Here is a 22848-nt window from a genome sequence, read left to right on the forward strand (position 1 = left end):
AAATGTTTGGGCATCTTCCTAGGTGCCTGGGCACATGCCTAAAATAGAAGCTAGGCTGTTTAAATATAAATGTTGGGTTTAATGCCCGTTGAAGTGCCTCTATTTGGAGTTTGTTGGGAAAAATCAGAATAAAATGAAGACATACTTACAATTCCTGCCCCAATCATCCTCCTCCATCCTTGAACATACCTGCAGATCATTTCCAGCTGGGATAGTAACCAGACATTTGATGTTATCAACCAGGTGAACTGACTGAGGATTAGGAGTACCCTGCATATGATACTGTGGTACTGAGGATAAATTCCACTTGATCTTTGAGCCTGTTGGTTGGAATGAGCACCTTGTGCAAAGTCTGATTACAGGGGGGCATTGGATGCCTGTGACTGAAACTGGTCCCAATAACCAGTCCAGACCAAAACCAACCCCATTTACATGGTTAGATGTTGCTGTTGTATGTAAGAGCCAATGAAATTCATTTTGAGCTGAGCCAATATCTACTGATTGAGCTTCCAATTTTATCTTTCATTGCACTCATGTTCTGCTATAAACTCATTCAAGACAATTTAGCTGTGTGGGGGTACTTTTTCCACGGGGCAATATTCAGATTCCTCGCCTAGCATGCAATCATAATCAGTATCTCCCTGGAGAAGCAGGAAGCAATAAAATAAACAAGTATTTACAAGTCCAGGCTGAGGAAAGGCAGTTCTCTTAAAAATCTCTGGAGCGTGTATTGATCAAGACTTGGATTGAAGCCCAGAAAATTTTGCTGCAGATTACACAATTATGAAATTTAATTTATGACATTTACAATTAAATACTTTAGGTTGGAAAAATTCTATTAAACCCACTGATGTTCCATTTACAGTGCTGAGAATTTATAGCCCTTGTGTTTTAAATGTATATTTATTTTACTCTGTAGCCAATGTGCACACAACAGGGCACTGTCACTTTTATCTTGAGAGCATAATTTGTGGATGGCTTTTAATGTGGTTTGCCAGCCTATTTTTTCAGTCCAGTATTCCGGCTACACAGTTATGGTTTAAACATGTTAAGTCTTGCCTGGTAATTCTACTGATTCTATTTTACTTTCAGGAGTCGATTGACATTCCTGGTGATTAATGAGTGATCTCTACACTAAGATTTAACATGTTAAGTTATACTAGTACTTTGGTTCAGGTTCTGAATGTGCATTCTCCTTCAATTACCTTAATGACATGATACCACTAAAGAATGAGTTGATTGACGAAAAGTGTTAGCTATTTGCAGTTACAGATGCCAAAGCAAGTGTTTGTTTACATTGCCTGGGCATGAAGTGTGGTATTGACAGAGGGTACAGACAGGAGTGTAACAGAATGGAAATTAGACTTATGCTGCCATTCTGAAGAAGCATCACTGAACTCAAAATGTTAACTCTGCTTTCTTTACACAGATGCTGCCAGACCTGCTGAGTTCCTTCAGCAATTTCTGTGTTAGTCAACAGTTTACCTGTTTATCATCACATTGTTATTTGAGAAACCATGCTGTGCACACAATGATTGTATTCTATGATGCAAACTGTTGTACAAGAAAATGGTTCTAACAAATGAATATTGTGGAAAGTATTTGTGCCTATCAAGTTATTGTACACTGCACATTTTGCTATCATTCATGAAACTGCGTTGCTATGTAAGTGAGGTGGCTCTTCTACTTAGACTCATCAATGGCCAATCCTCTATCACCGATATATTAGACAGGCTGAGTCTCCACATAGAGAAAGAAGGATTGGTGACAACAAATTACCCAAATGTTAATATGACACAGCCACACTTCCAAAATGCTTCATTAGTTATAAAGTATGAAGATCATGAAATATGTTATATATTAAAAGGTGTTTTCTTTCTCTTTCAATGTGAAATAGGCATACCTTAATTTAGAAACTAAGCAATAACATCCTCCAAAGATTAGGTGAATTCACTGCCATAAATGTGTCGATTGATATCAAGCTGTGTCAGTTCTTTACCATTAATTGTATTCTCAAAAATATGCATTATTCATTAAACTAATCATTTATCAGAATACAAAATATTTCAAATGGAAATGTTGGATAGAATTCAACTTTTCTCCGTACAGATGCTGCACTTGAGGTGCCTCTCAATTTCAATATTTATTGTTGATTATCTTTGTTTTATTTTCTCTGGCTGCATTTTCAAATAGCAGCAGAGGGATAATTTTGCATCTACTCCGAGCATCCCAGATATTCTTCAAACTGATCATGACTAATTGCATTCAATCCATATAGAACAATGGTCCAGATATTTCAGAGACAGGCCATCTCACACAGATTGCCTGCAACATATAACAGTTTTGAGCTCTTGGGATGCAATGATAATTTCTCTACATCTGGGCCAAAAGGTTCAGTTCAAGTCCTACCTGCACTGGTTGTGTCAAAATGTAACTGTTCACTTACAGATTCAAGTAACTGTAAGTGTGATGTTTGGGCACTGGGTCATTAGTGTGATAGATGGGTGGAGGGGTAAGATGCCAGGTGGAAAAGATAAGCAGAATGCCAACAGGTCATGTGCCCTGTGTGTTGGATGCCATGGGAAAGGGTTACAGTGCCAAGAGATAACGGTGCCAGCGTGCAAGATGGATATGGGAGAAGGCAGGAAGTGGTGCATTGTTTGGGTAAGTCCAGGTGTGTGTGTGAAATCAGATCTGATGGGGGTTGTAGAGTATGGGTGTCAGGTTTCAAACATGACAGAAGGGCTAGTCAGGTCTGGCAGGAGTATGGGAGTAGGTGTTGAGACTTGCCAGTGGGGAAGTCAGTCCTGTCATGGGAATGGTGTTGGGATTTGGCTGCAGGGAAGTCAATCCAGTATGGGAATGCTGTTGGAATTTGACAGTATGGAAATCAGATCCAGTACAGGAATGGGTGGTGGAGTTTGCCAGTATGGAAGTCAGGTGCGGTATGGGATTAGGTGTTCAGGTCTCGTGGCAGGGGGTATTGGTGCCATTGATGGTGTTGGGGAAAGTTAGGTTGATCCTAGAATGGGGAGAGGGGACTAGAGTCGGGGTCTTAGAGGTGTAAGGGGTTTGGGTGAGTTGTATTTGGGATGTTTGAGTTAAATCTGCTGAATAATTACTCAGGAGTTAGACTATATATTTAACAAGGAGGTTGAACAGTTCATCAAACTCAAGATCACCTTCCACCCTGTCCTCAAGTTCACCTGGACCACCTCGAACACTTCCCTCTCCTTCCTGGACATCTCCATCTCCATGTCTGGTGACTGACTCAAAATGAACATCTACTTCAAACCCACCATCTTCCACAGCTACTTGGACTATGCCTCCTCCTACCCATTGTCCCTTATTCCTAATTCCTCTGCCTCCACTGCATCTGCTCCCAGTTGGATCAATTCCACTCCAGATCAGCCACACTTCCAAAGTGCTTCATTATTTATAAAGTACGAAGATCATGAAATGTGTTATATATTAACAGGCATTTTCTTTCTTTTTGAATGTGAAATAGGCATACCTTAATTTAGAAACTAAGCAATAGCCTCCTACTTCAAGGACTGCAATTTCCCCTCCCACATGATCAACAATTCTCTCCAGCGCATCTTCTCCATTTTCTATACCTCCGCCCTTGGGGCCCACCACTCCAACCGTAACAAGGATAGAATCCCCCTGATCCTCAGCTTCCACTCCACCAGTCTTCGGATACAACTCGAAATCATCCATCATTTCCACCACCCACAGTCAAACTCCACCACCAGAGATATATTGCCCTGCATTCCACAATCCCCCATTAGATCCATGCCCACCCTCCACTCCTAGCACCTTGCCTTGCCACCAGAAGAGGTGTAAAACTTGCACCCACACCTCCCCTTTCACCTCTATCCAAGGCCCCAAAGGATCCTTTCACATCAAGCAGAGATTTTCTTGCACATCCAAACATCTCATCTACTGTGTCCATTGCTCTCGCTGTGGTCTCCTCTACACTGGGGAGACAACATGTCAACTTGCAAAATCTTTCAGAGAACATCTCTAGGACACACACACACCAAATAGCCCCACTGTCCTGTGGCCGACCACTTCAACATCCCCTCCCACTCTGCCAAGGACATGCAAGTCCTGGGCCTCCTCCACTGCCAAATCCTAGCCACCCAATGACTGGAGGAAAAACACCTCATCTTCAGCTTCCAACCACACCGGATCTATGTCAATTTCACCCATTTCCTCATCTCCCTCCCCCCACCCTATCCCAGATCCAACCCTCCAACCCGGTACCCCCCCTCTTGAACTATCCTACCTGTTCATCTTCCTTCCCACCTATCTGCTCCAACCACTACTCAGACCTATCACCATCACCCCCCACCATCTACCTATCACCTTCTTAGCTACCTTCTTCCCAGCCCAACCCCCTCCCATTTATCTGTCAGCCACCTTGGGACCCGCCCCCCCCCCCGCACCCCCCACCCCCCACCCCCCACATTCCTGATGAAGAGCTTAGGCTTGAAACATTGACTCTCCTGCTCCTCGGATGTTGCCTGACCAGCTGTGCTTTTCCAGCACCACACTTTTTGACTGCATTTAAAAGTCTAACTTTTCCCAAGTAACTATTTTACTTAATTTCTTTGGAAGCATTTGAAGTCTCACTTTTAAATGGAGACTCACCAAGGGTTGCAGGCAGAGAGGAATTGCCCGATAGAACATTACATTTCCCAGGTAATTCTTTCGGAGTGTTCTAGACTGTCCAATCTACCCTGGAACAATGACTGTCTGGCCAGTGGAAAATCCGTCGCAATAAATTAGTCTTTGCCAGATTATACACAATGACCCAAAGAAACAATGGTTCCTCTGTATGACTATATTAATATCTGTCAGTTATCCATGAGAGCTATATGGGATTAGGGTCAAGGTCAGGGGCAGCTGGTGATGAAAGTGTCATGGCTGTGAGCAAATCTGGGCATTACACCTTCGGAGGGATGTTTTGACTATGGAGAGCATTCAATGCAGGTTTACAAGGATGATACCTGGACTTCAGGGATTGTTTTGAAGAGAGATTAAACAATTTAGACCTTTATTCTCTAGAATGTAGAAATTAAGGGGTGATCTAATCAAGGTTTTCAGGAATTTAACAGGGAAAGAAAGGATAGAGAAACTATTTTGCACTGATTGAAGACTCTAGAACCAAGGGCATTGTCAAGAATTGGAACCAGGCTATTCAGAGAGATGTTTGAAAACACTTCTACATACAAAGAGTCGTGGAGGTTTGGAACCCTCTTCCTCAGTGGTCAATGCTAATTCAATTGTTAAATTTAAATCTGAGATAAACAATTTTTTTATTCAACATTGGTATCAAGGGATATGGGTCCAAGGCAGGCATATGGAGTTAGGCCACAGATCAGCCATGATCGTATTGAATGGCCAAGCAGTCTCAAGGGGCTAAATAGTCTACTCCTGTTCTTATGTTCCAATATCTCTAAGCTGCTAAGCAGCATTAGGCAGAAATCTCATAAGTAAGTATTAATGAAAATGTCAGAAGGGCTTTACAGGTGGAGAGTGAGCTAGAGAGGTGGACATGGTGAGTAAAGGAATTCCAGAATTTGGAGTTTAGGCAGCCAATGAGGAGGTGAAGGAAGTGTTGTGGAAGGGGATGTACAGGAGGCCAGAACTGGAGGGAAGCGCGGACTTGAGTGCTATAGAGCTGGAAGAGTGTATGGACAAATAGGAAGGAATAGAGCTAAAATCTTCTATTCCTTGCATATTGATATGCTTATTTACAAGTCCTTTAAATGCCCCTATCATGTCTGCCTCCAACACCACCCCTGGAAAGAATGTTAAAGGTGGTTCATTGGGATTCAATACAAGTACTCTTTGGAATGTTGTGGAGTCACTCTGCAAGCAACCATGTTTTAACGTGACTCACCAACTTTGGGAATGGGGTGACAGAGCTTTAATGGAGAAGAGGGCTCATGGGAAGCTGCTGTGTTAAAACTTGCACAAGGTGTGGAATTTCTTTGGAAAATCTGATTACCAAAATGTCAAATACCGGGAGGCATACGTTTAAGGTGGAAAGTTCAAAGGAGATGTGAGGGGCAAGATTTTTACACAGAAAGTGGCAAAAGTCTGAAATGCACTGCCAGGAATGGTGTTGGAGGCAGATATAATAGGGACATTTAAGGAAGTTTAGTGGGCACAAAGGATTAGTTTAATTTGGCATCATTTTCAGCCCAAAATCATGGGCCAAAGGCCTGTTCTTGTAATGTACTGTCCTATGTTCTAACAGTTAAATACATAAATTATTTAACTGATTCCTAGGATTTGGGCAGCACGGTGGCACAGTGGTTAGCACTGTTGCCTCACAGCGCCAGAGATCCGGGTTCAATTCCTGCCTCAGGCGACTAACTGTGTGGAGTTTGCACATTCTCCCCGTGTCTGCGTGGGTTTCCTCCGGGTGCTCCGGTTTCCTCCCACAGTCCAAAGATGTGCAGGTCAGGTGAATTGGCCATGCTAAATTGCCCGTAGTGTTAGGTAAGGGGTAAATGTAGGGGTATGGGTGGGTTGCGCTTTGGCGGGGCGGTGTGGACTTGTTGGGCCGAAGGGCCTGTTTCCACACTGGAAGTAATCTAATCTAATCTAATCTAAAATGATATGGGGATTATCTTACTTGGAAAGGTCATGCAGACCGTACAGTTGGGTTTAGAAGGATAAGAGGTCATTTAATTGAGACACTCTAGACTCTGAGGGGGTTTGACAGGGTGGATGCTGAAAGGATGATTTCCCCTTGTGTGAGAGATGAAAAACAATAACCACTTTTTTTTTAAATGCTCTGCTGTTTAAGACAGAGATGAGAAGAACAACGTTTCTCTTAGAGTCCGGTCTGTCGGACTCTCTTCCCCAAAGAGTGGTGGAGGTATGGAGGTAAAGTCATTGATTATTTTTAATGCAAAGCTAAATAGATTTTTGCCTAAAAAGGGAAGCAACGTTAGTGGCGGTAAGCGGGTATGTGGAGTTGAAACCACATAGGGCTCTAGAAAGTGTTGCTGAACAAACAGACCAAGGAGTGCAGGTACATAATTCCTTGAAAATTGAGTTGCAGATAGACTGGGTGGTGAAGAAGGTATTTGAGACCCTTGCCTTCATTGGTTGATATAACAGTTGGGATGTCATATTGCAACTGTACACAGCATTGGTGAGCCGCTTTTGGAAAAGTGTGTACAATTCTGATCTCCCTGCTATCGGAAGAATGTTGTTAAATTTGAGGGGGTGCAGAAAAGATTTACAAGAATGTGGCCAGGACTGAAGTGTATGAGTAATAGGGAAAGGCTGAATAAGCTGGGGCTTTTTTACCTGAAGCATCAGAGGCTGAGGATGACCTAATAGAGGTTTAAAAAATCATGAGGGGCACTGATAGTGTGAATGGACGACATCTTTTTCTTAGAGCAGGGGAATCCAAAACAGGAGGGTGAGAGGGGAAAGATATAAAAGGGACCTAAGGGGCAACTTTTTCATGCAGCAGGTGGTGCATATATGGAACAAGCTGCCAGAGGAAGTGGTGGACATGGGTACAATTACAACATTTAAACAATACCTGGATGGATATATAAATAGGAAGGGCTTAGAGGGATATGGGCCAAGTGCTGGCAAATCGGGCTAGATTAATTTAGGATATCTCGTCGGCATAGATGAGTTGGACCAAATGCTCCATGATCTTACTGAATGCTGAGGCAGGCTCAATGGGCCAAATGGCCTATTCTTGCTCCTAATTCATGTGTTTGTATGTTCACATGTAAACGTTTGGATGTGAAAATTGATATAGAATCATACACACAATGTTTGTTTTTTTCTGCCTGTGCTGAGCTCCCTATATCAGATTGTCTAATTAGGATGTTACATCAAAGCTGGCTACTCAAACTAGGATACCCCGAGTTACTCTCCATGATAGGAGAGAGGGGATTAACAGAGCATTACGGCCTGATGAATTGAACTATCTTTCTATTCTCTGTTGAAAATTTGTTACAGCTTGCCTGCAACTTTCAATTTTCTTATCTGATCTTGAAATGGAAATGAATAACATCTGGCATTGATAGAGTTTTCAATTCTGATTGTTCCAATCGAGTAGAAAATTACACCAGAACAGCTGTAAAAGACTCTCAGTTTCTACCGAATGTTGTCCTTTATGCTTGCTAAGTACGTGCTTCCTTTCCAGAATGAGCTGAGACTTGCTGGCATCTTACTAGCCCATGGGGACGTCCAACATATGAGCTGAACAATCCACATGACTGAAATAGGCATCACTTTGAAATCTACACCTCTTCACATCCTGATTTATTGTGGTCAGCTCTTAATCATCCTCTGAAATGGCCAAACAATGCACTCAAAGACAGTTAGGGATGGGTCACAAATGCCAACAATGCAAGCCCCCCACTTCCCGTCAACCCCTTCTCCATGACTATTGCCCTTTATTCTCCATGAATAAAGCCCTTTATTCCTGATGAAGGGCTTTTGCCCGAAACGTCGATTTCACTGCTCGTTGGATGCTGCCTGAACTGCTGTGCTCTTCCCGCACCTCTAATCCAGCAACATGTTCTGCTGACCAATCTATGTTTCAGTAGATTATCCATGACAGCAGTAGACTTGATGAAGCAGCATCATCGCACAATCCTTTCTTATGTTTCCTTTTGCTCTCTCCACCAATCTTTAATTACTTAGCCCCTTCTGACATTGCTTATTTCTGTAAATGATTTACATTTTTGGTTTGGCTGCAATTGAAAAATCTGGATATTGTCCTGCCTCCAGACCCATGCAAACATCCTGGGGCTTACCGTTGAGCTGAAACTAAACTGAACCAGCCAAACCAATACTCTTCACTTCCCTGGCTGGGTGTAGCTCCAGTAATACTCAAGAAGCTTGCCACCATCCAAGACTAAGCAGACCGCTTGATCGGCACCACATCACCAAGCATCCACTCCTTCCACCACCGATGGTAAGTAGTTGCAGTATCATCCACAAGATGCAGAAATTTACCAAGATTCCATGGACAGCACCTTGTAAACCCACTATCTTCTAGATGGACAGGGAGGCAGATACAATGGAACACTGTCACCTACAAATTTCACTCCAGGTGATGCACCTTCCTGACTTGGACATAAATCACTATTCCTTCAGGGTTGCTGGATCAAAATTCCGAAACATTCTCCTAAGATCATCATGGGTGTGTCTACAGCAAACCGTTTCCGGTAATTGCAGAAGGCAGCTCATCACCAGTTTCTCAGGAGCAATTTACAATGGGCTGGTTCTTTAACGTGAATTGGCTTCCTGACTGCAAGCTAATTTTCTAAAGGGCCTGAGGCATGTTTCTGATATGACCTTGATGTGGTAAGCTGTCCATTTCTGCCATAAAAATTTGCAACATTTCCTGCAGGCCATGTTGTGGCCTTGTTAAAATAAGAACCCTGCAGACTACATACTAGGTGATTGTGTTTCAAGAGCCCATATCTACATCCTAAACAATCAGTGGGAACCATGATGTGAAAGAGCTGGTGTTGGACTGAGGTGGCCAAAGACAGAAGTCACATGACACCAGGTTATGGTCCAACAAGTTTATTTGAAATCACAAACTTTTGGAGCACTGATCCTTTATCAGGTAAAGTGGAGGGAAACACACAAAAACAGAACTTATAGGCAAGTAGACCATTGCAAGATAATTCCAGGTAATTAAGAGTGTCAAAAGATGGTACAAGGGGTGTGATTGTAGTGTCAACAGGCTGAATGACAAGTCTCTGCTGGTGATCAAAAATGTCAAACAGTTTGAAAAAGGTGTCAGCAGCTGAATAACAAGCTGAATAATCCAATTAATTAAGGCAGAAAGATAATTACAAAAAATCAAAAATAAGGTGGTGCTGGAGACAAACCAAATGGCTGGGATAACTTCATAGGTATCAGAGTTGCATGACGAGAGTCTATCCAAAGTAATCCAAACCTGTACAAACTAATTCAGGTAGAGAGATCATAACAAGTTATCAAGGTGATGGTATCAAAATAGAACAGGAAAATTTTACAAACCCAGACCAGTGTGTTGGGTTACATGTTGGGTGACATCAACCCAAAGATCACAGTTGAGGCCATCTTCTTAGTACAGAACCCGGCTATCAGTTTCTACTCAGCGATTCTGCATTGTTGTGTATTTCAAAGGCCACCTTGGAGGACACTTAGCTGAAGATCGGAGGCTGAGCATTCTTGATCGCTTCAGTGTTCCCTGACTAGGGATTGCTGCACTGTGTCCATTCATCCATTATCATAGCAACTGCATGGTCTCGCCAATATACCGTGCCTTGGGGACATCATTGCCTGCAGCGTATGAGGTAGACAACATTGACCCGAGTCACATGAGTACCTACAGTGTACATGGTAGGTGGTATTCCCACATGTTATGGTAGTATTTGATCTGGCAAATATTGCAGAGGTTGCTGTGGCAGGGTTGTGTGGTGTTGTGGTCATGTTGTGCTATGTGTAACCCTATCATACTGTTCTGTGTTTTTAATATCTTCCTTACTGTTCTGTTTTGACACCAGCACCTTGATAACTTGTAATGATCTCTCTATCTTAATTAGTTTGTACAGTTTTGGATTACTTGGTACTTTGTTTAGACTCTCGTCATCCAACTCAGATACCTTTCATGTTATTCCAGTCATTTGATTTTTCTCTAGCACCACCTTATTTTTGATTGTTTTGTAATTATCTCTCTGCCTTAATTAATTGGATTATAGGTCATCCTTTCACTTCTTATTCAGCTATTGACACTTTTCCCAAACCGTTTGACACTTTTGATCACCTACAAAGACCGTTGACACTCCACTCACACAACTTGTACCATCTTTTGACACTCTTAATTACCTGGAATTATCTTGCAATCATCTCTCTGCCTATAAGTTCTGTGCTTGTGTGTTTCCCTCCACCTCACCTAACAAAGGAGCAGTGCTCCAAACGTTTGTGATTTCAAATAAACCTGTTTGACTATAACCATGTATTGTGTGATTTCTGATTTTATCAGAGGGAGAAAAACAGATTTTCTTAACTTTTTCTCTCTATCCGTCCCATTTATGGTAATCCCTTCCAGCACTTCTTCAAAATGTCAGTTCTGTGTATGTCTATCTAATCGGGTTAATCTTAACATTTTACAGCACTTTCGCAACTGTAAAGTTTGATAGTATCTTCCAAAATTGATGGCCTTCGACAAAACCTTCCAAACTCATGATCTCTACTCGTGGCCATGTACTTCTAGGTAATGTATAGGATACACCACCTTCAAGTTACCCTCAAAGTGACATCACATCCTGACATGGATCTATATCACCTTTCCTTCACTGTCACTGGGTCAAATTGGATCTCCATTCTAAAGACCACTGTTGGTTTACCTGCCCTCGCCACCAACACTCCCACCACTGTGGAATGCAACAGTTTATTACAATCACAAACCATACCATGAAAAATATGTTATGGTTTGGCTAGGGACAAGTAGCTTTAATTTTTTTAAGTAGACTAAGTCTAAGTTCCAGCCAGCTCACGAAGAGAATAAGGGTGAAAATTTCCACTGTTATTGGACAACAATAATCTTTTCTATATAGTACTACAATTTACAAAACTAACTTTTAACACTCAAAGTAAAGATATGGCACATGCAATACATTGTGATCAAAAACCCAGGCTGTCTATAAAAACGCAAATGTGGTCAAGATAGTTACCAGAATTTCATAGCAATTCCCCTTCGGACATTAATACGATGGTGGATCATTAAAAGGGGATAACTATTCTTTATTTTTGCTAATTAGACCTTGAAACTCAATGTTAAAACCAACTCCACCATGGTTAGTTACAGTCACTCTGGTCCAGGAGACCCCCAGGACTGTTCTCTCATTAGAGAAGATAACTGGTGGCAACTTTAACCTAAGTGTCACCATACCTTATATGAGGGACAAAGTTAAGAATTTGAGACCGTTGTGGTGATCTCAGTTAGAGTGGGAACTGAACCTGGGCAGTTGGTATCACTCTACACCATAAATCAGCCATCCAGTCAATTGAACTATCAAGTCCCCAAAATCCTGGTTAGGTACCAGTAAGTAGATGGGAATGCTTTAACAATATAGGTGTTATAAGGCCAGTAGAACCTCTTCCATCCCTTTCAAGGGGAGCACTAACCTTCTCTCCTTTCACCCAACTCCTTTCATCATGAGGAGCCTCAATGACAGCTCCCTTTCTGTTTATCACGCTCCTGTCTGTGCTTGTGCTCCCCATGATACCAAAATTGTACTCCAGCACTCATTCATAAGCGTAACTCCAGGTCTTCAACAATAATTAGCCTCACTGTGCTAAGACCACCTCTGTGACTTTTTTCTGAGTTATGAAGAAGTCGAACTGAAATCTTAACTCTGTTTCCCTCTCCACAGATGCTAACACATCTGTTGAGTTTCTTCAGTATTCTTTGTGTTTGTTCCTGCGTTTTAAAAAAAAAATGTTCTCTTAGCTCTGGGTTTGTTCAGCTGGAACAGCAAAAACCATCTGTGGTCTTTTCAACCTCCAATCTCACCTCCAGTTCTCTAGTGAGTGATTGATTATGTTCCTATCGGTCCTTCAGAGCTCCTAGGGCTTTCCTGTCCCCGACTTTAAGTCTTAGCTGCCTACAACTACCTGAAATTTATTTCTTCATCAAACTCCTCTTCACTTCTCAGTGAGTCTCCTACAGGGAACCAACTTCAGCTTCACAGCAGCGAAACTAAAGAGAAACATTTCTAAAATGGAGCCTACACGTTGCCTCACATCTTCACTGAGTCTTTGAAATGCCTGTAACCTTTGAATCCATTTTCAGTGACCCCCTAAAGTGGCCTATCAACAACATTGCAATAAGCCCGTCCCCTATTGCTTGGCAGAATTGAATATCTAGCATCTCTTGGAACTGCCTGTTCCATGAATGTTACGAGTCAAAGATTGCTTCCTCGTTCAGTACAAAGAATAGAGACACATAGAGGATTTCATCACAGGTTACAAGAAGGTAGTTCACCACCACTTTTTCATGGGCAATAAGGATTGGACAAAAATGCCTGCTGAGGTGGTGATGGTCATATGCAATGAACATGTATATTTGAAAAGCTTATTCCAGCCAACTTGCCTTTATCAACTCTTTAGGAGAGTAGTCCAACTTTTTCGACTTGCCTATTCTTTCCCCATAGTAGTAAAATATTCTCCCCTAGTTACAGACCAATTGATTATCAGTGACTCATAACCAATCAAGGATATTAGGTGACTGGATGACAACCAAGATTAGATTTATTTTCCCCTTCCCCAGGACAAGTAACTTAGTTTCAACTGTAGTGTTTCAAACATAATAAGTCATTGATTTTATAATTACCTCTAAGTAACAAAGCTTTTCAAGGTTTTCTAACTTGCAATCATAGAATCATGTAAAATATGCAGCACTGATGAGACCATTCAATCTATCATGTCTATACTAACATAAAACAATTATAAAACCTAATCCCATTTTCCAGCTCTCAGTTCATTATCTCACATGCAACAACATCAGAATGTTGATATCCATTGGTCTACAATTTACATATTCCTCATTATCAATCACATGGCCAATCATCTGTAATCCCAATCTTTAAATTTAAGTTTGGGTCATTGATATGGTGATTTATAGAAGTATCATTTATTTTAGAGTTTGGATTTTGAACTAGTGACATGTGGGTTTTGGAGACTTGTGGTATAGTGGTAGTATCCCTAACTCTGGGCTAAAAAGTCTGGGTTCAACTCCTACTTGCCCCAGACATATGTTGCAATATGTCTGAATAGCTTTGTTTTAAAAATTTTTAAATACAAAAGAGTTTAAAGACCAGCTTTTCAGCATTTCTGGAGCCATGTTTTCCTTTTAAGAAACCAGTATGAGATAGTGAGTGACTGGAGTGATACTGGGAATGTGATTGCATTGGGAGAACTTTATGAGTGGACAGAGTAAACAATGAAGAGATTTAGCAGGCTTTATATTTAAAAGGATCAAGACTTTGTTTTGCTTAGTGAGGGTGAGGTGGGGGGGTGTCAACCTACGGTTGGAAAGTCTTCAGTTCAAAGAGTACCTGGTGGTCGTTAGATGTGTGAATCCATTTCTCCTGAAGAAAGGGGATCGCTTAGAATGGTTATGAAATAGTTTGCCTCAACCTAAAGGTTTTAGTTCAAAAGTCCAAAGCCAGAAGTATCTAGTTAGAACATGGAAGGTATCATTCAAATTTGAGAAGTTTTAAGCTCAGTTGTGTGACTAATCAGAGGAGGCTACCAAAGCCCTTAGACTTGAAGTTGAAAGAAAAAATTAGTTAAATCTGTGTGATAGAATAGCAGACTCTCTCTGGTATTTAAGTACTCCGAAGTGATGGAATAAGTGGGATTGTATTTTTACTGGATTAGTGGTGCTGGAAGAGCACAGCAGTTCAGGCAGCATCCAACGAGCAGCGAAATCGACGTTTCGGGCAAAAGCCCTTCATCAGGAATAAAGGCAGTGAGCCTGAAGCATGGAGAGATAAGCTAGAGGAGGGTAGGGGTGGGGAGAGAGTAGCATAGAGTACAATGGGTAAGTGGGGGAGGAGATGAAGGTGATAGGTCAAGGAGGAGAGGGTGGAGTGGATAGGTGGAAAAGAAGATAGGCAGGTCGGACAAGTCAAGGAGACAGTAACTGAGCTGGAAGTTTGAAACTAGGATGAGGTGGGGGAAGGGGAAATGAGGAAGCTGTTGAAGTCCACATTGATGCCCTGGGGTTGAAGTGTTCCGAGGCGGAAGATGAGGCGTTCTTCCTCCAGGTGTCTGGTGGTGAGGGAGCGGCGGTGAAGGAGGCCCAGGACCTCCATGTCCTCGGCAGAGTGGGAGGGGGAGTTGAAATGTTGGGCCACGGGGCGGTTTGGTTGATTGGTGTGGGTGTCTCGGAGATGTTCCCTAAAGCGCTCTGCTAGGAGGCGCCCAGTCTCCCCAATGTAGAGGAGACCACATCGGTAGCAACGGATACAATAAATGATATTGGTGGATGTGCAGGTAAAACTTTGATGGATGTGGAAGGCTCCTTTAGGGCCTTGGATAGAGGTGAGGGAGGAGGTGTGGGCACAGGTTTTACAGTTCCTGCGGTGGCAGGGGAAAGTGCCAGAATGGGAGGGTGGGTCATAGGGGGGTGTGGACTTGACCAGGTAGTCACGGAGGGAACAGTCTTTGCGGAAGGCAGAAAGGGGTGGGGAGGGAAATATATCCCTGGTGGTGGGGTCTTTTTGGAGGTGGCGGAAATGTCGGTGGATGATTTGGTTGATGCGAAGGTTTGTAGGGTGGAAGGTGAGCACCAGGGGCGTTCTGTCCTTGTTACGGTTGGAGGGGTGGGGTCTGAGGGCGGAGGTGCGGGATGTGGACGAGATGCGTTGGAGGGCATCTTTAACCACGTGGGAAGGGAAATTGCGTCTCTAAAGAAGGAGGCCATCTGGTGTGTCCTATGGTGGAACTGGTCCTCCTGGGAGCAGATACGGCGGAGGCGGAGAAATTGGGAATACGGGATGGCATTTTTGCAAGAGATAGGGTGGGAAGAGGTATAATCCAGGTAGCTATGGGAGTCAGTGGGTTTGTAAAAAATGTCAGTGTCAAGTCGGTCGTCACTAATGGAGATGGAGAGGTCCAGGAAGGGGAGCGAGGTGTCAGAGATAGTCCAGGTAAATTTAAGGTCAGGGTGGAATGTGTTGGTGAAGTTGATGAATTGCTCAACCTCCTCGCGGGAGCACGAGGTGGCGCCAATGCAGTCATCAATGTAGCGGAGGAAGAGGTGGGGAGTGGTGCCGGTGTAATTACGGAAGATCAACTGTTCTACATAGCCAACAAAGAGACAGGCATAGCTGGGGCCCATACGTGTGCCCATGGCTACGCCTTTGGACTGGAGGAAGTGGGAGGATGCAAAGGAGAAATTGTTAAGGGTGAGGACCAGTTCGGCCAAACGAATGAGAGTGTCAGTGGAGGGGTACTGTTGGGGATGTCTGGAGAGGAAAAAACGGAGGGCTTGGAGGCCCTGGTCATGGCGAATGGAGGTGTAGAGGGATTGGATATCCATGGTGAAGATAAGGCGCTGGGGGCCGGGGAAACGGAAGTCTTGGAGGAGGTGGAGGGCGTGGGTGGTGTCTGGACTAGGGGGAATAGGACAGTGTCAAGGTAGGTAGAGATGAGTTCAGTGGGGCAGGAGCATGCTGAGACAATGGGTCGGCCAGGGTGGTCAGGCTTGTGGATCTTGGGAAGGAGGTAGAACCGGGCAGTGCGGGGTTCCCGGACTATGAAGTTGGAAGCTATGGGTGGGAGATCTCCTGAGGTGATGAGGTTCTGTATGGTCTGGGAGATGATGGTTTGGTGATGGGGGGTGGGGTCATGGTCGAGGGAGCAGTAGGAAGAGGTGTCCTCGAGTTGGCGTTTGGCTTCAGCGGTGTAGAGGTCAGTGTGCCAGACTACCACTGCGCCCCCTTTATCCGCTGGCTTGATGGTGAGGTTGGGATTGGAGCAGAGGGATTGGAGGGCTGCGCAATGTGAGGGTGAGAGGTTGGAGTGGGGGAGGGGGGACGACAGGTTGAGGCGGTTAATGTCCCGGCGGCAGTTGGAAATGAAGAGGTCGAGGGCAGGTAATAGGCCAGCGCGGGGTGTCCAGGTGGATGCAGTGTGTTGGAGGTGGGCGAAGGGGTCCTCGGAAGGTGGGCGGGAGTCCTGATTGTGAAAGTAAGCTCAGAGGCGGAGGCGACGGAAGAATTGTTCGATGTCACGTCATGTATTAAATTCATTGATGCGTGGATGGAGGGGGATGAAGGTGAGTCCTTTGCTGAGGACTGATCGTTCGTCCTCAGTGAGTGGGAGGTCTGGAGGGATGGTGAAAACATCTTACCTTGTATTTTTACTGTCTATTTGAAAACCTTTTGAATATGTTTTATATAAATAGCTTTATTCCATTGCAATGGAATGTTGTTGTTCATTGCAAACTGATTAGAATTGTAAAAGTTGGGACATTTTGCCATAATTGTAAAGGGTGCTGCTGAAACAATGGAGTACTGTGAAAGTTTTGGTCTCCTGATGCAACCTAGAGAAGGTTCACTTGATACTAAAACCAGATGATATTTTGGTTTATCATCTATACTTCTGCAGGAAAAAAAACCTCCTCTTTTATTGTTAAAACCAAATCATCAACATTATCGACCTATCTTTCAATGAAGGGCAACCTTGTTAAATGGACAAAGCAAATCAAAATATGATCTATCAAGCTAGATTTCAGTCTGGAATCTATTAACCAGCTGAGATCATACTAATATACATCATAAAAATACAACATCGGAGCAAATTATTGTAGATACTGGAATCCTTACTGAAAACAACAAATGCTGGAAATCACAGCTGGTCAGGCAACGTCCATGGAGAGAGAACAAGCTAGTGGCTTGCCTGACCCATTGTGATTGCCAGCATTTGTTGCTTTCGGTCATGAAAATACAACAGATCTGTTTCTGATCAATGCAGAATCACCGTGGAAGCAGAACTCTGGTTATAAAAACACTCACGGATCATTATACTTTGCTTTTATAGTGGCACATTTACTGTCACAAAGAACAGTTTCAATCAAACATTTAGCATGTGGAGCTTAAAGTAGGAAAATGTGAACTTGTCCACTTTGGCCAAAAGAATTTTTTTTTTAAAAAAGCAGCATATTATTAAAATGGAGAGAGATTGCAAAGCTCTGATATGGGTATGAAGGATAAGAGCATCTTGGTGCACGAACCACATAAACTTTGTGTGCAGGCACACCAAACGATTAGGAAGATAAATGGAATGTTGTTGTTCATTGCAAAGGGATTGGAATTGTAGAAGTTGGGATGTTTTGCCACAATTGTAAAGTGTGCTGCTAAACTATTGAGTACCGTGAAAGGTTTGATCTCCTGATGCAGTATTGAGAAGGTTCACTTGATACTAATACATAGTAAGACGGTGTTTCCCTAATGAGTAAATGTTTGGACAGGCTGGACCTGTGTCTTATGGATAAAAATGAGGGGTGAAAATCTTTCAATATATAAGATCCTGAGGATGCTAAAAACATGGCCGCCTATGGAAGAGACTAGAACTAGAGCGCACAGATCAGAATAAGGGGTCTCCCATTTAAGACAGAGTTAAGGAGAATTTCCTTTCTCTCTCAATAAATCATAATGCTTTGAAATCCTTTTCCCAGTGAGCAGTGAAGGTAGGGTCAATGAATACTATCAAGCAGAGGCAGATAGATTCTTGATTAACAATTAGTGAGTCTGGATTTATCGGAGATAGGTGGGAATGTGAAATTGAGGCCACAATTAGATCAGCACTGATTTCATCGAATGTTGGGATAGAATTGAGGGGTCAAATTGCCTAGTCCTAATTCATAACTTTGTTAGGGGCTAACATTAAGAATGATGAAGCAGGCTTCAAAGACCTTATAATGCTGACTCGATTCTACACTGTTCTGAAACACATGTGAATATAGTTTTAAAATGTCAGCTGTTGAACATATAAAGCAGTTTCATATGTTGCCAGGTATTAGCTTCCAGGGAATAATATTTGTGGAATAATGGTCATTTTCTTGATGTAATATAATTTCTGATTTTACATGAAGAAATATATCATGAATTTACCAGGACCTTTGATACAGGCAAAGAATATTCTGTTTTCTGTGAATGGTGCTGTAAGTTGCCACCTATTGATTCATTAGGCCTCTAAACATTCACTTATTGTATTCTTAAAAACATAGCCTGAGGGCTTCCGAGGTAGGAGACATGGTTTCTGAATAGAATATCTGCACCAAATAGTTGGTTTGATAAAATGCAACACAAAATAAAAAAAAGGAACTGCATAGTGTGTGGGGTCTGGAGGGGCACTAGAGCTCCCATTGATAACAAAAACTTCCCTGATGGCTAGTCTCCTTCCGTGAGGTGCTGAGTCAGCTTGCTTTGCCTCAACGTCTTTGACAAGTGAAAGTGCCAAATAGCAAAAAGTGGTTGTTTGACTCTGATGGCACATGTTTGAGGCAGTGAGCAGAGAGAGAGAGAGAGAGAAGGGGAGAGCAAAGGTATCCACAGGAAAAAAAAAGATCAACAAAGACAAAACAAAGTCTCGGAGGGTTGAGCTGTAAGGTGTAGCTGCAGGGAGAAGCTGGCCACCTTTCTGAGCTGGGAGGCTTCCGCCGCTGCAGTTCTCCCGTCTCAGTAAGTCAAGCCGAGCCTTGCCTTGCTCTTGCTGCACTAGTCAGCCAGACAGGCAGGTGTGCACTTTGAAGTCAGGGGCTCAAAGCTAGGCAGCCGAGAAATGTCAGGAATTCGGAGCTTGCGGAGATCACGGTCTCTGTCCGATGAGTCAGAAGCAGCTGACGGAGTGGAACTGGAGCCTGAACCAGAAGATCTAGACTGGGATAACTACAGCGTGACCTTGGAGGAGAGGATCGCCGCTGTACGTATTCCCTTTCACTTGCAAATTCGCCCTCTGCAACAGCTTACTTTCTTTCATCCCTTTCACCTAGCCTGTGTGGAAGAATAAGGGCACTGTTCGAACCCGCTGTATAATGGCCAATGATAAAGCCTTGGGAGGAAAAGAAAACTTGAAGCAGATTGCACTAAGCTTGCTAGCGAGGTACACTGTAATTGAACACAGTTGGCTTGTTAGTTGCTCAGTAGGCATAAGTTCAGCCTCCCCTGAGCATTCAGAATTTAACTCTTTGGGGTTTGCGTGGCAGAATAGTTTCTTAGAAACTGTTTATTTCATATGTTTGAATGAAAGTCATTAGAAGTCACAATGTTTTTTTCATCTGATTGAAAATCGAACATTATAATCTATTTTAAACAGGGGTCTAGAGTTGTGGATATCAAGGCAGGGTTGAAGCATTTTTTTTTACATTTTGGCAAGGGTAATTCTGATCGACCTTTCTGAGTGTTGGTGCAGCAGATTAAAGTTATCGATATTGATGAGGTTTGTGATCACTTAACCCTTTAGTTGCAGTGCAAAGGGTTGTTGGCATACTTCAAAAGGGACAAAGATGGGAAGATGTAAATATTTCTTCCAATGATTAAAGTTCTGGAGTGCACTGAATCCGATGCTGTGAACATGGTTGAGTTAGCGCTTGAGAGATTCTGCCAGGATACAGCACACACAGCTGAGTGTAGTACCATAGTTTAAATCTGTGAGATAAATGTTTGATCTCCTTGAATCTGTTTGCTTATGCTCCTTGGCTATCTGTGTCAGCTGGTTTCCCAGCAGTCTACAGTCGCTGCATAACTCATTCCCCTGTTGATCTCACACATCATGTTTACAGAGATACAAAGTTTCCTGATTCTAGAGCATCTGAGAATTAATAACTAGTTCCCGTTGGTCTATCTATTCACAGTAACTAATTTCTATGATTTTATTTTTTTAAGCACCAATGATTTGCAGGCTTCCCACAGGCCAGTGCTTCACAAATGTCTGGTTGTCTTGACAGTCAAATATATTAAGTGTGCTTGGTGTTTGAGTTTCCCAGGCAATTCTTATGTTTCTGTTTTCGTGAAATTCACTGGGCTTATAGCTACATTGCTCTTAGTCTTTTGTGTAAACTGCAAACGCAGTAGAGATTAAATACAAAATTCAGAATTAGAAGTGTGAAATTCTGATTTTGTTTAATTATCAGTCTGCACAAGTGGCAACATGTGTCAACCATTTTTTAAAAAAGCTTCGATAACAAAAAAACCTTGGATTTTTGAACACAATTTGATTCTTTGTTTTTAATGAAGTTATTATTTTAGTTACTGTACAGTACTATTCTAGGTTCTTAGGGCGCAGTGTAGTGTCCTTATCACTGGACAAGAGGTTGAGATTCAAATTCCACCTGTACAGAGATGTGTCTTAACTTGTCTGAATAGGTTGGTTACAAACAGGCTGTTTTTTAAAAAATGTTTTTCTGTATTTCTGTTTGCAAAAATTGGAAAATTGTTTTCCATAGTGAATTCAACTGAGGCACTCAAAAATATATGAGGTAATTACTTGGATAGAAATTATCCGAAATGGTATGGGGAAAAAGACTGGAGATTGGCAATAGGTAATGATGTTCATTTGAAAAGTTGAATGGCCTACACCCTCACACATTCCGTGATCTTGAACATACCGAAGGACAGGTTGATGGATGCAGATTGATAGTAACTTGAAAAAATAAATAAATAACACAAAAGGCACATTTTCCATGTCTATGGATGAAAGAACCAATTCAACAGCCATTTCAAAAAGGCAGCACCAGTGTAAAAGGACAAATGAACTCTGACTCTACTGTCAGATTTGAAAAAAAGTTGCTTGCTTTAAGAGATTTGCCTTTCTGTTTTGAGTTGTATTAATGCCAAGATCCATATTGAAACTCTAATTTAGTTCCCTTTCAAAATCCTCAACTCTGGCATCAGGAAGGGCTGGAAGAGATGGAAAAGGCTAGACAATCAGGTAGAATATCAACTCATTACCACCAAATCCTAATCTAGAGACCTAAACACTGGAAAACCCTTGTGTGCAGACATCAAGTGATACCAAGCTCAAAGTCAGCTGCAGCGATTACCACGATTAAATATCCTGGCACACATTGCCCCAGCTTGTACTGAATATGTCCACTTTCATATGCACTGCTGAACCAGTAGTGGCTGTGGAATTCTCACCAGTACATTTAGGGAAGGCGGGTGGGGAATCTTGTCAGGAATTATTAAAGTAAGCAATATTCTGATTCATTTCCAACTTTGTGATGTTTCTTTAAATTAATGGCATCAGGAGGAGACATATCCAAGAAAAGCAGCAGAGCCTGATGATGTAAAGAAACTGTTAGGGTTAAGAGTCCTTAAGCACAGTCGCAGAATCTGACAGCTTCAGCTATACAGAACAAGTTAATTAAGCTCAACCTCACCCAGGCCAGTGTTCCTACCAGCATACAGCATTCCATTTTTTGCATTTTTTTTAGGAAAGGTTAGTAGCTTTTGTTTATTTTTTGATCAGATGTGGGCCAAACCAATATTTTTACCCGATTTCACTTACCCTGAACAGAGTGTTTCACTAGGTCATTTCAAAGGCAGTTGTTGAGGGTCTGGAGTCAAATTTAGGCCAGGTCAGTGTTATGGACCAGACCAAAACCCCTCAAAATATATTAATAAGATAGTCTAGACTTGAATTTCTTTGGATGCAATTCAATTGGTCAAACTACCAAGCTTGAAACAAAACATACTTTATTCATACACTACAATTAGAATACAGTGAAAACAGAAGTAAAGGAATTAGCTTAATTGTAACTTTATTGAAATGCTTAACAGAATAATAGATATAAACTACTACTAATTAACTACACCAAGACAGTAACATCCCATAAACACACCCTTGTCAAAGGCAAATTCAGTAAAATAGATTGCTCACATGCAATTCTAGCAGCAGGAAGACAACTGCAGCTTTTAGCTGTAACAGGGAGATGAGAAACAGCTTCCACACCCAGATTCAAGACCCCAGCAACTGTTATAGAAGGCTAAAAGTAAAATAAAAAGATCCTGGTTCTGTGGGAACTTGACTCCACCCACTCAGGCTGCTTCTATTGTTTCAAATTAAAAAACAAACCCAAGGCCTTACAAGCTGTCTACCTTATTGGCTTTGGAACAGACTGCTCTTCACCTCAGCCTCAACCTTTCTTCATAAATAAAAGGACAAAACACATCTTAAAAGTCATAGTATACTCTCAAGTCTTCCCTTAACAAAACAAACTATCAGTACATAACGATTTTTAAAAACCTTTAGTTTTGCTTCATTAGTTCATTTCAACAC

The 22848-nt window shown here is 42.3% G+C and overlaps 1 protein-coding gene and 1 non-coding gene across 20 annotated transcripts in view; one reads left to right on the plus strand and one right to left on the minus strand.

The window, feature by feature from the left end:
• The window catches only part of LOC140463855 (putative uncharacterized protein MYH16), a 290113-nt gene that overhangs the window by 75554 nt on the left and 191711 nt on the right, over window positions 1–22848 (plus strand). Inside the window, exon 1 of one of the 19 annotated variants that reach the window (XM_072558269.1) lies at window positions 19225–19491. The exons of 15 other annotated variants lie outside the window; for them this stretch is intronic. In XM_072558269.1, the coding sequence (XP_072414370.1) occupies window positions 19351–19491 (141 nt within the window). In that variant the 5' untranslated portion in view covers window positions 19225–19350. Of the gene's footprint in view, window positions 1–19224; window positions 19492–22848 lie in introns of those variants that run through there. 3 more of the 19 variants (XM_072558277.1, XM_072558278.1, XM_072558279.1) reach the window with 3 other exon arrangements.
• LOC140464245 (U6atac minor spliceosomal RNA) lies at window positions 12079–12205 on the minus strand. Its single transcript, XR_011954892.1, has one exon. It is a non-coding gene; the product is annotated as a U6atac minor spliceosomal RNA (small nuclear RNA).

The sequence above is a fragment of the Chiloscyllium punctatum genome, chromosome 39 (assembly GCF_047496795.1).
Source record: "Chiloscyllium punctatum isolate Juve2018m chromosome 39, sChiPun1.3, whole genome shotgun sequence".
NCBI classification, from domain to species: Eukaryota; Metazoa; Chordata; class Chondrichthyes; order Orectolobiformes; family Hemiscylliidae; genus Chiloscyllium; species Chiloscyllium punctatum.